At 36.9% G+C, this 16327-nt stretch overlaps 1 protein-coding gene across 1 annotated transcript in view; it reads right to left on the reverse strand.

The window, feature by feature from the left end:
• LOC131436789 (uncharacterized) overlaps nt 1–16327 on the reverse strand; it is a 321898-nt gene that overhangs the window by 66546 nt on the left and 239025 nt on the right. The window contains exon 2 of the mRNA XM_058605706.1: nt 12817–13243. Coding sequence (XP_058461689.1) covers nt 12817–13243 — 427 coding nt within the window. The remainder of the gene's footprint in view (nt 1–12816; nt 13244–16327) is intronic.

Genomic DNA, 16327 nt, shown 5'->3' on the forward strand with positions numbered 1-16327 from the left:
CTCAAGACAACTTTCCTCATTTCAATCATTCGTCATACGAACAGAAAGAAAGACAAAGTCTGAAACCGATTGAAAATAGTTCAAACATTGAAATAATATACATTAAAAATGCAAAGCTTAATCCCTCGACTTATCAATCGGTACCACGAATTTGATCCGGCAAGGACAAACTTACTGCGGAGAAACTGTTGTCCTTTGTTCCATCTGTTCAGTGGAGAAAATTTTCCACCTTCAGGGCGAGTTGTTCGATCCGAGGTGAATCAAGAGCATGGCGCGCACAGAAGACGACTCCCGTCGCTTCGGTCGGAATGAAATGTGAAACTTACGGATAATTGTTTCGTGACAAACCAAGCCAAAAACTGGTTAGAAGACGGTTGAAAGACTAATGGGAACAATTAGAAGACGATTTTGCGGGGTAGTGGAAGCTTTTGTAATATCTGTGGAACGACGAAGTATCAAAATTTAATTGTGAAGTTTCGCATCCTTCGGCATCGAAGCTGGCTGAAACAGCTGAAAAGTCTGATCTGAGTTTCGTCATTTGAATCGACCGCAAAAAAAAAAATAATGACGGCAATCGCTCAACTCGGAAGCCGAACGTTGCAATCAGCGACGAAGCGAAGTAAAATTAATGCAGCTCAATTGTGAAAATAGTTGTAGTTTTAAACTGAACCGAAAAAATAAAATATTTCCATCGATATGAAAAAAAAACATCAGCTGGCCTCCAATCGTTAAAAAATCTAAAATATTATTATTCAATGCACATTTATTTTTAAATTTTCACCGATAATTTTCAATATTTAATCAATGTGAAAAAACCTCTGTTAAGTGGGTGGCAAAACATTTCATTTTACCTGAAGCTATCCAATAACGCAAACAGAACAAATGAGCAGTACAAAAAGTACCAATCGCGTTAGCTAGCTGTATTGCAAAACAGCAGGAAATTTATTATTCATTAATTTGAAAAGCATTCGACAAACAAGAGGAGAGATGGTAGCAACAGGAAACGGAAAAGAGCAAATCCGGTGGACGCTAGGATATTTTAGGTAAACTTCAAGCGTTGACCTTTTGTTGCAGAATACGCTAAATAAGGTTGATGCTTTCTATTACTTATGCTGAAGATATTCAAAGCTTAACAAAGCTTTAAGTCTTTTAATTGTTCCCATTAGTCTTTCAACCGTCTTCTAAAGCAGCTTTGGCTTCGTTTGTCACGAAACAATTATCCGCAAGTTTCACATTTCATTCCGACCGAAGCGACGGGAGCCGTCTTCTGTGTGCGCCATGCTCTTGATTCACCTCGGATCGAACAACTCGCCCTGAAGGTGGAAAATTTTCTCCACTGAACAGATGGAACAAAGGACAACAGTTTCTCCGCAGTAAGTTTGTCCTTGCCGGATATTCATAGCTCAACAAAGCTTTAAGGGAAAATGATAAATTTCCTTTATTTTATTGTACAGAAAAAAATAAGATAAAAAGACAGGAGAATTTTTTAAGATTATCTATAGATGTACGTTTCAGGATGAGAAAAAAAATCCAAGAATAAGTTTAGTTCGAAACCCGCACCCGACCCGAAATCACCGAACATTTTTTTTAGAAAACCCGAACCCGACCAGTACCCGTCGGGTTCGGGTCGGGTTTTGGGTACGAATACCATCTCTATAGGATATTCCAGAATTGATCACGATTTGCGGACTTACATAATTCTATTTTTACGTTATTTGCCTCGACTTCCATTATAATATACCATATAAATGATAATGAAAATACATCGAAAAATGGAGAAAATTTAGAAAACAGTTGTGAATGGAATTGAAAATTATCCACTCATATCGAGTTACGCAAGGGTTGCCCGATAAAGAGCTAAATATGAATTCTTGATTACTAATAAAATCGTTGGGCGCGCAACGAGCTGTTTTGTGTGAAAACTGCATTGAACCTACTTGATCCATGTGCTTCACTATTTCGAATCATGTGCCTAATTGAGTATTAGCATCAAATAAACAACATATTTGTTTTTGCCTTTCTCTATAGAAAGGTATTAGAATTGCTGGAATAACCGACTTTCGAACGGAGCCTCGGAGACCCATAGTGTTATATACCATTCGACTCAGTTCGACAAGATCGGAAAATGTCTGTGTGTGTGTGTGTGTGTGTGTGTGTGTGTGTGTGTGTGTGTGTGTGTGTGTGTGTGTGTGTGTGTGTGTGTGTGTGTGTGTGTGTGTGTGTGTGTGTGTGTGTGTGTGTGTGTGTGTGTGTGTGTGTGTGTGTGTGTGTGTGTGTGTGTGTGTGTGTGTGTGTGTGTGTGTGGCACTTTTAGAAGATATTTTAACGCGCTCAATTTTCTCAGAGATGGCTGAACCGATTTTAACAAACTTAGGCTCGTTTGAAAGCTACTGTTGGTCCATTGATCAAGTTCAAAGATCAAACGACTGTGACTTTTGGTTCCGGAGATATGATGGTATAAGTAACGTAACCGACAAAACACTTTGATTTTTACCGCTCTTATACATATAAGGGTGCCAATATTTTGGGATCATCTCTAGTTTCGTAAAGCGCTAGTGCTAAAAAGTTTAAGCACCTCGAAAAATGTCCTATTGCAAAATTTGAGCTATATCTGCCATGCGTAAGAGGTGCTGCCCGGCGCTTAAGGTTTGAAAATGTTCAATCTTGAAAAAGCACCATACATGAAATTTCCAAAATCGAAATTTTTTTATTGATGCCGAAACTTTTAAAACTGCATGAAAAGTCGAGATTTAGTGTCATCACAAAAAATTTGTTTTTGAAAAAATCAACTTTCTGGGACAGAAAAATTTTGATGATTTATGATAAGTCTCAAAAAGTTGATTTATTCAAAAAAAAAATTTTTCTAGATGACACTAAATCTCGACGTTTCATGCAATTCTAAGCCTTTTGGCATCAAAATTATTTTTTCGATTTCGAAAATTTCATGTGCACATCCCTCACCCCTGAAAATTCCACTAAGTGGACTAAGAAGGGTTTTTTTTTATATTAGCATCACTCTTCTCATACAAATGGGCAACGCAAATGTCAAGCACTAGTTTGGAAAAATGATGCTGACTGTGAACTATGAATCAGTTTTCAGTCATTAGCTGCTTTAGTCTAAGATTTTCTAAATTTTTCTGTAGTTGAAGCTTAATTTTTGTATTGAGACAGTTCTCTCTTCACGAGAGCCTAATACCGCTCGATAGGTCGCAACTCCGGGCAGTTAAATTAGGGTTGGTTAAAGTTAGGTTAAGGATAGGTTAAAGTTAGGTTAAGGTTAGGTTAAGGTTAGGTTAAGGTTAGGTTAAGGTTAGGTTAAGGTTAGGTTAAGGTTAGGTTAAGGTTAGGTTAAGGTTAGGTTAAGGTTAGGTTAAGGTTAGGTTAAGGTTAGGTTAAGGTTAGGTTAAGGTTAGGTTAAGGTTAGGTTAAGGTTAGGTTAAGGTTAGGTTAAGGTTAGGTTAAGGTTAGGTTAAGGTTAGGTTAAGGTTAGGTTAAGGTTAGGTTAAGGTTAGGTTAAGGTTAGGTTAAGGTTAGGTTAAGGTTAGGTTAAGGTTAGGTTAAGGTTAGGTTAAGGTTAGGTTAAGGTGAGGTTAAGGTTAGGTTAAGGTTAGGTTAAGGTTAGGTTAAGGTTAGGTTAAGGTTAGGTTAAGGTTAGGTTAAGGTTAGGTTAAGGTTAGGTTAAGGTTAGGTTAAGGTTAGGTTAAGGTTAGGTTAAGGTTAGGTTAAGGTTAGGTTAAGGCTAGGTTAAGGTTAGGTTAAGGTTAGGTTAAGGTTAGGTTAAGGTTAGGTTAAGGTTAGGTTAAGGTTAGGTTAAGGTTAGGTTAAGGTTAGGTTAAGGTTAGGTTAAGGTTAGGTTAAGGTTAGGTTAAGGTTAGGTTAAGGTTAGGTTAAGGTTAGGTTAAGGTTAGGTTAAGGTTAGGTTAAGGTTAGGTTAAGGTTAGGTTAAGGTTAGGTTAAGGTTAGGTTAAGGTTAGGTTAAGGTTAGGTTAAGGTTAGGTTAAGGCTAGGTTAAGGTTAGGTTAAGGTTAGGTTAAGGTTAGGTTAAGGTTAGGTTAAGGTTAGGTTAAGTTTAGGTTAAGGTTAGGTTAAGGTTAGGTTAAGGTTAGGTTAAGGTTAGGTTAAGGTTAGGTTAAGGTTAGGTTAAGGTTAGGTTAAGGTTAGGTTAAGGTTAGGTTAAGGTTAGGTTAAGGTTAGGTTAAGGTTAGGTTAAGGTTAGGTTAAGGTTAGGTTAAGGTTAGGTTAAGGTTAGGTTAAGGTTAGGTTAAGGTTAGGTTAAGGTTAGGTTAAGGTTAGGTTAAGGTTAGGTTAAGGTTAGGTTAAGGTTAGGTTAAGGTTAGGTTAAGGTTAGGTTAAGGTTAGGTTAAGGTTAGGTTAAGGTTAGGTTAAGGTTAGGTTAAGGTTAGGTTAAGGTTAGGTTAAGGTTAGGTTAAGGTTAGGTTAAGGTTAGGTTAAGGTTAGGTTAAGGTTAGGTTAAGGTTAGGTTAAGGTTAGGTTAAGGCTAGGTTAAGGTTAGGTTGAGATTTTTCTTCGTCTTGAAATGCTTTTTCACTCTGTTCTTGTCTCTTCTGTAATATTTTTAAATTGCTTTTCACCAACACCACATAACAATGTTGGTTTCCGTCTAATATTTTCCGCTGGAGAATGATTCTACCAAAGCGCTAGTTCGTGAGTGAAGTATTTTGAAAAATGATCTTCTGTATGTGCTTAGCAATGTTCCGTCAGAAAATTTTTGCAAATCCTACAAAATATGTACTATTTGATGTTTTTTTACTCATCTTAATAAAATATTTTTTGCATCTCCTAGAATAATCGAATTATATGGGCATCTTTTCTCTAGCTAGAAGCTATGTAACGAAACGAACAAAAATATTTTGTCGAATCAATACAACCTGTACACATACGAATACAAATTAAACAAAGCGGAAATAGTGTTGTATGAGAAATACGCCTTCATATACAAGATTAGATCAATTTGTATCTAAGAACCGTCTCCGACTTTTGATTATCAATCTTAAAATCGTTACCTGTACCTTTAGAATTTGGGTAAATTGTGTGACATATTACTTTGGTTACCTGCATCAATTGACAAACTTTTCTAAAATTTATTTGATATCTAAAACATAATACAAAAATAACAAAAATAAATAAAGCCAAATGAATAACAAAGTAACAGAAAAGATGATTTATCGGAAAATGATACGCTCGGAAACAGGACTCTAACCTGCGTTCTGATGCATCCCGTGCATACGCGTTACCATTTCGCCACCCTGAACCTTGTGATAGACACAGCTCTAAAACACGGTTAGACATGATAGAACGTACATCGAACATAGTCTACATCCTGGTCGTGACCCGACCGGTACCATACATCCAACCATCTTCTCTTTCCATCAAACACCAGTCTTCTCGCTTTATACCTATTTTCCGCTCAAACACTGAGTAGGAGAGTGTATTTATAATCGCTTGTCACCTTCTTTACTGGTGCCAGTCGTTCATTCATTTGGCTTCTCCAATATATGTTTCCACTCAGTCATTGCGACACTGAACTTAGTTATGGCGGCTTTACGTCAAACAAATTCAAAATTAATAAATCGTTGAAAAATACTTTGCAAGTCTGTGTAGATTCCAGTCAAAGTATGAATTAAGCGCAGAATGGAATTTTTTTTTGCAACATCACATATAAAAGTTCCCTGGAGTACTGTTGGTGGTACTCTAAAACGAATAGCAAATAGAACCAGTCTTGCTCGCGACTATGGAAATACCACAACAACCCCGCCGATAGTTATACAGCTGGGCAGTTAAACAAACTGATTGAAAAATTGCGAGATTAAACAATACAACAAAATGTTTGAAAAACTGTATAGAAACACCAAAACAATATCTGGCGCTAAAAAAATCCACAGTTCTGTGCCTATTTGGCGTGGTAAAGTAGAGGCGAGAAGGTATTCAAATTCAGAAGATGAACCATAAATACTTTCCTTGTATAGAAACAATAAAAAATAGCCTGCATGAAGACAGCTTTAAGACAAATGTTATATAGGTAAATAAATTAATATTTGTGTTAAATTCAATACATAATGCTGTGGTGGTTATTCCTTTCCTCGATCTTTCCTCAGAACTAAACAGGAAATTAAAAAAGTAATACTGCAATATTTGTTTAACGACATAAACTCTTTTCAATGGAATTCTCGGTCAGGGGCACGTCAGAATAGATATTGCACATTCAGTGTAAAATAAGTGCGTTGTAAATAGCAATGACTTTTCGTCTGCTTAGCGGATTATGTTGATCCGCGAGGTGGCATTAGTAGATCAACATAATCTGCTAATGCACTGATGAGCTGAATGCGACACGTAAATAATTAATCAAAACTTGTTTAATGTGCGCGGGCTGGACCGTTCGAGGATTTGTTTTATTCGCCTTTCGATTCACTAGACACATTTTAGAAGAAATTCGACTGTTTTTTCGTATTCGACAAAATGCAGGATGACCTTGATCATGAAGTACTGGATGAACTATCTTCCATCATCAACCCTAACAAACTAAACGGACAGGGTAACCAAAAATCACAAATGAATTAATTTCGAAAACTCACAAACACAAATAAGATTATACGGAACACAAAATACTGATGCTCTAATAATTCAAACAAATATTTTCTGTGATATTGACACTAGTTGGGTAGTCCTACGTCAACAGCTCGAACAACCCTATAGTATGGCATAGGGTTGCCATAGAGATGGAGCTTTCGATTCTGGCAAGAAAAATTGAATTTTTGACTGTACGTAGGGAACATAAACACCTATTTTGTAACAAAGTTTTATTCAAATCAAAAATGTTTATTTGGTTTTATTTAAAAACTTGACTACACTGAAGTCTTTTTTTATGCGAATTTACGTACCGCATAAAAAAAAACCGCATAAAAAAAGCCGCATAACTCTGAAAATTCGCATAAGAAAAAACCGCATAACTCTGAAAATTCGTATAAAAAAAAACCGCATAACTCTGAAACTTCGCATAAAAAAAGACCGCAGAAGGGCAAACCGCATAACTCTGAAAATTCGCATAAAAAAAACCGCATAACTCTGAAACTTCGCGTAAAAAAAAACCGCATAACTCTGAAAATTCGCATAAAAAAAGTCGCGTAAAAAAACCGCATAAAAAAAGACCGCATAAAAAAAGACCTCAGTGTAATTTGATTTCTTCGCGTTTCGCCTTCGACTCATCAGTGCTTAAAGCAGTTCAAATTGAACCGCCATATCCACCTAACAGTTCAATTTGAACCGCTAAGCAGATGCAAAGTCCACTCTATTTACGTGACCCTTTAAGGATATGACACTATGTGCCATATCCTATCTGACGTCTCGAACGAACACGAGTAACTATGGGTATAGTCGGGTTTTCATACAAAAACTGCCCCCAAGCAGAACAAAAATTGATATACGCTGTTTAAAAAGGGTTTATATTGGAGATTAATTTTAACCCTTTAATTGCCACATTGGGTGAGTTAGGGTGGTTCTTCTGATTTTCATTTTATTTATTTTTTCCAAAAACCTCTTTAGCAAAAAAAATTTAAAAAATCAGGAATATTTTAGGAATTATGGGAAACCTCTCCGATTATTTGAAGAATTTATCAAAATGTATTTCATGTGAAAAAAAGTTCAAAATTTTCGAAATTTTTTTAATCGCACTTACGCATCTAGTTTTTAAATCAAAAATAAATCATTTAACATATGAGAACATTACGCTGTATTTTTTCAGATTTTTGAAAAATGTCGACGGGTATAATATCAGACGCGTGGTATTTAGTTCTAAAATCATATATCACATGCCTTTAGAACTAAATACCATGCGTTTCCATCTAATTTGAGTTCAGAGCTTAAGAAAAAATTTTCATAAGGAAGGTTCGGTGAGAGAAACATGAATTAGAACTAAAGAATTGACAAATATTTGGGTTGTAATATACGTTTTTAGAAGTTTTTATTCATGAGCTGATAGATCATCTTATTCAAATCAAATAATAACTATATTTAGTAAAAATTCTAAAAGGCAATTAAATTATAGTTCTTTAGCAGAAAAAAGTATTCCTAGATACCAAGCGCAAAATCAAGGAAAATTCGAAGCCAAGCGAAATCTAAAAAACTATCAGTTTTAAGGTAAAATGTTCGTCGACGTTCTGTATCACTTGGCTATTCACACGCCAAGTTGCCTGAATCTGCTCAACAATACAGCGAAAGTCAAACGGCTTAAGCTCATAAAGACGGATTAATCAAACTGAAATCGGATTGACAGTAAATCCGTCGAAACAAAATGTATGAGAGGGAAAGGCTTTAAAATATTTGAACGCGAATAATGGTGCGTGGCGACGATATCGTGGAGGTTCATGAATTCGTGTATTCATTCATTTATGACCGCGGTTAAGGATACAAGAAAAGTAATACGTCACCATAAGAAATTAATCAACGGTGTATAAACCAAGGTTTCCAACAGCTGCTTGGAGATCCACCTATCATACGTACAGTTGAAATTGGAGAGCTGCGATCGGCAGGGCATGTCATCAGAATAACAGATGGCAAACATTTGAAAATGGTTCCTAAATGTGATTCGGAAGGCTCAAGAAAAAGAGAAGCATTGCGAGCAAGGTGTATCGATCAAATGGAGACAAAGAGTGGTCATAGTCTGAACTGTATGGAGACGACTTCTAGATACATAATTAACGGGCTTGAGCTGATACGTGAGATACTCCACGAAACACCAGAAAAAGGCCACTAAGTGCAAGTAAATTCGATGTACTATATTTTCGAAAGCGTTTGAAATTCAATTTTTACACATAGCTTAGTTTCTAATTCATTCTTAGTTAATACATATTTCGATTAAAGTAATAAAACAATACGATTTTCCGAAACTGTTTTATAAAGGGGTCCTCTTCAGGAAATAGCAAAAAATTGAAAATATTAAGTTTAAAAAAACATGTTGTTTGATAATAAAATCGACGATGCGAATTAATACGTTCTTTTTGGGTCTTCGGAACATGCTGCAGGCGCTTCGACTTGATTTCTATCTGGTTTATAGTATTTCTTAGGACTGCTAATAACTGAACTCGAAACCACCAGACTATCTCGCAAGATGTTGAAGTTAGAAACGAATTACAACCGTTCGCTTGCACTTCACTAATACATTTCCTACATCATTGCTTGGTAAATCGAGCCAGGCGTGTGTAAATAACACAAGAAATAAGATTCTTTAATCATTATGAATAACGTCAATACTCAAACCCTAAGCTCAAGTTGTAGATGGAGACGCATGGTATTTAGTTCTAAGGGCATGTGATATATGATTTTAGAACTAAATACCACGCCTCTCCATCGGATGATGACAATTTGATGGAGACGCATGCTTTTCCGAATAAATTATTTTTTTAAACATTTTTTAAAAATCAGAAAAAAAAATTCAGCGTAATGTGATGTGATGTGATGTGAAGTGAAGCCACCATCAGTTCAAGGACTTGCCAGTGGATGCGGGTAGACTTACAGTAGCCCCGATATGACTCATCCATTCACCTTCTTACTATAGCTGTTACCGAAAAGCGAACAAAAAGGGTTGGGCGGATACGTAAGTAGAGTCACTTACTCGTATTCCGCGGGAATAAAAGATGCTCTTCCAACCATAATATCCAGTGCATGGATGAAGCATATCGCTATACATGCTTGAACCCGCCTGATGGTTTGTTTGAGAAGGGCGCGTCAGACTCATTTCAAACCTTCAGAAGGAAACAAGTTTCCTTCAAGTGACTTGGGCTGGCTATCCACAATCCCTCGTCCAGTCATCAATTCGTCCGATGCCCTGATGCTCCCTCCCCTTTACGCCTCCGTGCAAAATGTTTTATATTGATAAATACAATGAAACATAGTGTAATGAAATTAATATAACATAAAATGATATAATAGATTACAAAATAATATAATATAACATAATATAATATAATATATTTTAATTTAATATAATATAATACAATGATATAAAATAACAGTTAATGTAGTGTCAGTTATGCTCTTCTATCTTCGCAATACTGCAGGAAGTAGAATATTTCTCTTCTAATAATAATAATAATATCCACATCTATAAAAATAATATATGTTATTATTATTGATGACAAATTAATAATAATAACAATAAATATAATAATGAAAATAACAATAAAAAACAATATAATATAGTGCAATGAATTATATAATAAATAATAGAATAAATAAAATGATTGCGATATGCTATGATATTATATTACTTGAATTTATATGTCATTTCTCATCCTCTCATTCTGCCATCAACGCATTCCATCGACCATTTGTCACCACAGACACACGTGTAGGCATGAAGCTCAGCTTTTGACGATATTTAGTTGAAAGTTACTTTAAAAATGATAACTTATAAGGAAAACAAATTTATATTTTGCGCAGAGGTACGTAGTACTACTAATAATAAAACCTATAATATAATATAATATAATATAATACAACATAATGCAATACAATATAACACAATACAATAGAATACAATATAATATGATATAATGCAATGCAGTATAATACCATACAACATAGTATATAATAACATAAAATAGTGTAAGACGATAATATATGAAATAATATGCTATGATACAATATAACAGGTAATATCGCAGTGTAAGTTACGCTCTTCTAATAAAAATAATAATAATAATACATGATGTAATAAACAACACAATTATATGTTGTAATATACTATGATAAACACTGCACTTTAGGATGGGCTTCAACCTACAAGCCATTTCGCACCCTCTCATTCTGCTACTAACGCAGAAGGCGATAGCACCCAGTCGACGCCGTTCTATTGACCAAATGTCATCATAGACGCTCGGGGAGGCATGAGATAGGGACTTGTGAGGACTTAGTTATCTCACCATTTGACGACCAGAAAAAAAATTCAGCGTAATGTATTCATAAAATATTTATTTTTGATGTAAAATCTAGATGCGCAAGTGCGATTAAAAAATCGAAAAAAAATTTTTGAACTTTTTTTTCACATGAAATACATTTTGAAAAGTTCTGAAACTGATCAGAGATATTCCTGTTTTTTTTTCAATTTTTTTGCTAAAGAGGTTTTTGAAAAATATAAATAATATGAAAATCAGAAGAACCACCCTAACTCCACCGATATGGCAGTTAAAGGGTTAAAATTTTGGGAAAATCATCTCCAATATAAACCCTTTTAAACAGCGTATATCAGTTTTTGTTCTGTTTGGGGGCAGTTTTTGTATGAAAAACCGGCTATACCCTTTGTTCAAAAATCTCTCATACAACACTTTTTTGTAGAATTTGTCATTTTTCGACTACATCTATTTGAAAACAAAAATTGGTTAAAAACACGCCAATTAAACGATTGAGAGATAGGCAGTCTCGAAAATCGTTTTTTTTTACATTGTATTATAGTTTAATATTTCAAAAATATTGTGTCAAAATTTCAAATCAATCAATGAAATTCAGTCTAAGTAACCAGAAATATTGTTCTGCTAACTTTTTGAGAAAAAAAAATTCATAAACACGTTTTTCTGAGAACAAACTTTTTGAAGCTCGTGAACACGATCCTGCAAAATTCACTGACCGGTTCTTTTGAAGCTTGGAACATACTCTCTTGGTATAAAACGCCTTCCCCCCCCTAACGTTTTGGAAATATTTCCATTTTCATATTATGGTATTTTTCACCTCAAAATTGGCGGAAAATTTAGCCGAAGATCGCGTTTTTTGCTTAAATATGCCACGAATTGTTAAAAAATCAAAATAATAACTTGAGAACGGAAGAGGGGGAAGAAATAACTTGAACTAACTTTTTTTACGTTTCGCTTTCAGCTCATCAGTGCGTCAGCAGTTTATGTTGAACTGCTAACGCCACCTAACGGTTCAACATAAATCGCTGCGCAGACGTAAAGTTAATGCTATTTACATATACACTTATCACACTGAAGTGCTATGTCTTTACTGACGTGCCGAAAGAAACGAAACTAAGTGACGACGTTCTGGCCGTCAACAGATAGTAGTTATTTAGGGGTTTGGTACCACGTGGGTACCGGATTTGTGCTGAGTATACATAACTATTTTCTTTTTTTACGTTTCGCTTTCAGCTCATCAGGGAAAGCGAAACGTAAAAAAAGAAAATAGTTATGTGTACTTAGCACAAATCCGGTGGTGCCACGTGGTACCAAACCCCTAAATAACTTGTACTAAGTAAATTTAAGAACATTTTTGATTTCAGATAGTTCTACGCAGAGTTATAGTGTTCACCGCGCAACGTGATTCTCAAAAGAGGTTTTGGGGAATGCTCTGTTACCGCCCTATTTTCCAATATTAATATACAGAAATTCAACTAAATACTCTTTATATTATTAAAAAAATTTGAATAAATTTGCTTAAGCTGCTTCTACGTAAAAAACTACAAAAAAAACGTTTTTTGATTCAATTTATTGCTTACTTTCCTCTCAAGTTTATGATACATGTATCATTTGGATGTGGACTATCAGTTGGTACGAAAGATGAGGAGGTTTTATGCCTGCTGGAGACAGATATCAAAAGAGTTTCATTTTACAGTGGGCTTTTCTCTGCTGCACTAAATAAAATGAAACAAACATAAAACCATGACAACGGTAATCGATTTCTTTCCATATAAAAATCTTTATCTTAGATGTACCTAATTGCACAATATTTTTATATGGGAGTAGAAATGAAAATTTTCCTACACGGATTCTGATCAGTTCAAACGGATCAATTTACCCGCATATCACTTACCGATTCAGATGCTCGAGCAATTCGTTTTCCTCCCGGATCCGTTCCTCTGTTAGATTGCTGATCGGCATCACCACTTCGGTAATACGTGGAATGTCCTCTCCGTCGGCAGCCCTCTTGCGGTAATAATTATTTATCTTATCAGCACTAAGAACATCCTCCCGTTTGGTTCTCCTCCCCAGCCCGGGGGGGTCACCGGAGCCAACGAAAGAAAGTAGTTTGTCCCGTAGTTTATTGTCTATTAATTTTCCCACTCCAGCTACATGTTGCTGCTGCCAGCTCTGGTTACGTGCAGGACTTGTTCTGCTCCTGCTGCTGCTGCTGCTGCTGCTACTGACTCTGCTGTTTCCGGTGAATCCACGAGTTTCTGGGTCCAACGCACCAGGCGGTATGGATGATGATAATTGATGATTATTAGTGCTCGCCAGGCCTGCGAAAATGGGAGCAAAGAACGGGAAGAAAAAACATTCACCTTTTAGAATAAACTTATTTTTTCTCATCGCATTGAGTGAAATGAAGAAAGAGAAAATGAAAATTAATGCATGACTGGTTGGAATTTTCGTCCGGCGGTGCTTTGCCGAAATGTGCTGGTATAAATTATGCAGAGTCTGCAGTTCATTCTTATCATATCTTCATAAATTGATAGACCCTAGAGGCGAAATGAAAAACAACAGAAAAAAAGAATAAAATGGAAATGCCGCCCACAGCCGTTGTCTAGTCGGATAACGATACCAGTTCAGTGCTTTCGTAGACGAAAAACGTTCCGAGAAGTCATATTTAGAGTGTTCATTATTATGCCGATAATCTATGCAGCAAAATATGTCGAAATTTGTTCCGAGCAAATTTCGTCGCGGCAAACCGCACTCGGGGCCAAAGCGTGCCTTTTGTGTCGGTACTATTTAATTTTCAACACGCCAAACAAACCACCATCCAGTGTAGAATCCCTCCCATTAGCCACCCATTTTGGCTGTACATAACACGCACCCAAATGCTCCACCGAAATTGGGTTTTTGAACGAGCATTGCGCGCTGCCCTTTTGTTACCAGCACGGCATGACTTCCTTTCCATGTCGGAGCTAAGTGAAACCATCGCACCACCACCACCACCGCCACCGCGGGGAAATAAAGGATGAGCCGAGCTGTTGTTTGCCTGGCGTGATCGCAAAATATTTATGGATATTGTGTGTGTTCTTATTACATAATGAGGTTAGCTTAAGCACCCAACCTGGCATGCGAACGTGCTTCTTCGTGCCAGGCCCTCGTGGAATGCAGCCAGCTTTTATCGATGTTGGCCACGAAGAGTAAGACGCCCGATTCTTCAATTTAGTAATTTTTATTAAAGACTCATACGTGCCCGTGGGAAAATTTGAGAAACAATTTATTTTTTATTGATATTGAGCATCATTAGTCGATGGGGTTACCACTTCGGGTGCGTCTTAAGCCCGGTAGCAATTTTTTTTGTCTGCTTTTTTTCTTCATACGGAAAAAAGTTTCACCGAGACTTGCAGTTCCGGAAGCTTTTTCAGAATTTCGAACTGTCATTCAGAGCGACGGTGTAAAACAAAACCTTTTTTAATCAACCCAGTGATGTAATAATGCCTTTCTCATATTGCTTATGTTCTGACAAGATTTTTTTTCAAACTTGAATAAAATCAAAAACTTTCTTTAGTAAAAATTTCCATCACCCAGAGCCGTAAAGACTGTCCCAAAAAGTATGTACGCAACCAAAAACCGCTGCCATTTCGCAATGGTTCAGAATCTGTCAATTTTTATGGCTGCGTCATGTTGTTTACACTCTTCTGTAATCACTTGTGCAGTTGTTTATTCGTTTTCATTAGTTTGTTTCGAAATGCGTGGACTTTCAGCAGAACAACGTCGAAAATTGTGTACAAATGGTGCACAGAACGCGGACTGTCATTGAGAAAGATAGCAAAAATGGAAGGAGCAAGTGAAAAAGCCGTGCGAAATGCAATCAGGAAGTTCGGAGAGGATTTGAGGATAAACCGAACTTTGAGGATAAACCGAAAACAAGTAGAAAAAAAAGTCATTCTAACCCTCAGTAGATAAACGTATACTGAAGGCGTTCGAGCAAAAGAAGGAGGTTTCAGTTCGGGATGTGGCCAAAAAAGTGAGCACTTCGAAGTCAAATGTTCTTCGTGCTAAAGATCATTTGAATCTTCGAACCTATAAGAAGCAGAAACAACCAAAACGTAGTCCGAAACAAGAAGCATCGATCAGGCCGAGGGTTCGAAAGCTGTACAATACGATTCTTGCTGGGAATTTGAACTGAACGACGAAACCTACGTGATGGACCATGGACGACGAAACCTACGTGAAACTCGATTACAAATCCTTGGCGGGACCACAATATTATACGGTGCGAGAAGGGCAAGTGTTAAACCAGTCCGAGACATCGTCTGAAGTCGAAAAATTTGGTAAGAAAGCTATGGTCTGGCAAGCAACTTGTAGCTGCGGTAAGATTACGAAACCCTTCATCACCACTGCTTCAATGAACAGCGGAATATACATCAAGGAATGTTTACAAAAACGACTTCTACCCATGATTCGAAGCCACAAGGGACCTGTTGTCTTCTGGCCAGATCTTGCTTTGTTCCGGCTGCTCGGCCATCCATGGAAGTTGACCATCAATGTTAACTTCCCTCTCTGAGCAGCCTAGATAGCCGTGTAGTGTCGGTAGCGGTTTCCCAACTGCTAAGAATAACGCTACGGTCCACCTGTACCGGTGGTATAAGTCCACCAAACAGGTAAGCCGTGTGGCATCCGGCGGAATTATTTTTTACCAAGAATTGATCCACTGGTTTCCTATTCCATGTCGTAAAAGGCCACAAAAATAGGAACTCCTAAGTCAAGGTGTATTTCCGTGCCGATGGCTGAATGGCTGCAGGAGGTTAAACATTGCAGTCGTGAACGGAATATCTTGGGTTTTTCCCTTACTGGATACACGCAATGCTTAGCAATCAACTTCTTTGATCATCGCTTCGGCAGGCCAGAGATTAGAAAGCTGAGTGTCTGTGGGTGTCCTCAAGGTGGTGTACTATCCCCACTTTTATGGAACCTAGTCGCTGATAGTTTGTTAAGGAAACTTAATAACCTTGGATTTCCGACTTATGGTTTTGCCGACGATTATCATATATTGATGACCGGTATAAGCATTAACACTCTCTTTGATTTAATGCAGCAAGCCCTGCGATCTGTTGAACAATGGTGTTGTCAGGTTTGGATTATCTGTAAATCCGGGCAAAACATCAATGGTGCTTTTCACTCATCGTAGGATAATTACAGGAGCTCGTCCAATGCAGTTCTTTGGTTCAGGGGTCACTGTGGTCGATCAAGTTAAATACGTCGGGGTTATTCTTGACTCAAAACTGAATTGGTCTGCTCACATTGATTTCAGGATTAAAGGAGCTTGCATGGCTTTCGGCCAATGCAGACGAGCTTTTGGAAAATCATGGGGACTCAAACCCAGATATATTCATTGGATCTACACAACTATT

The sequence above is a fragment of the Malaya genurostris genome, chromosome 3, assembly GCF_030247185.1.
Source record: "Malaya genurostris strain Urasoe2022 chromosome 3, Malgen_1.1, whole genome shotgun sequence".
Lineage (NCBI taxonomy): Eukaryota > Metazoa > Arthropoda > Insecta > Diptera > Culicidae > Malaya > Malaya genurostris.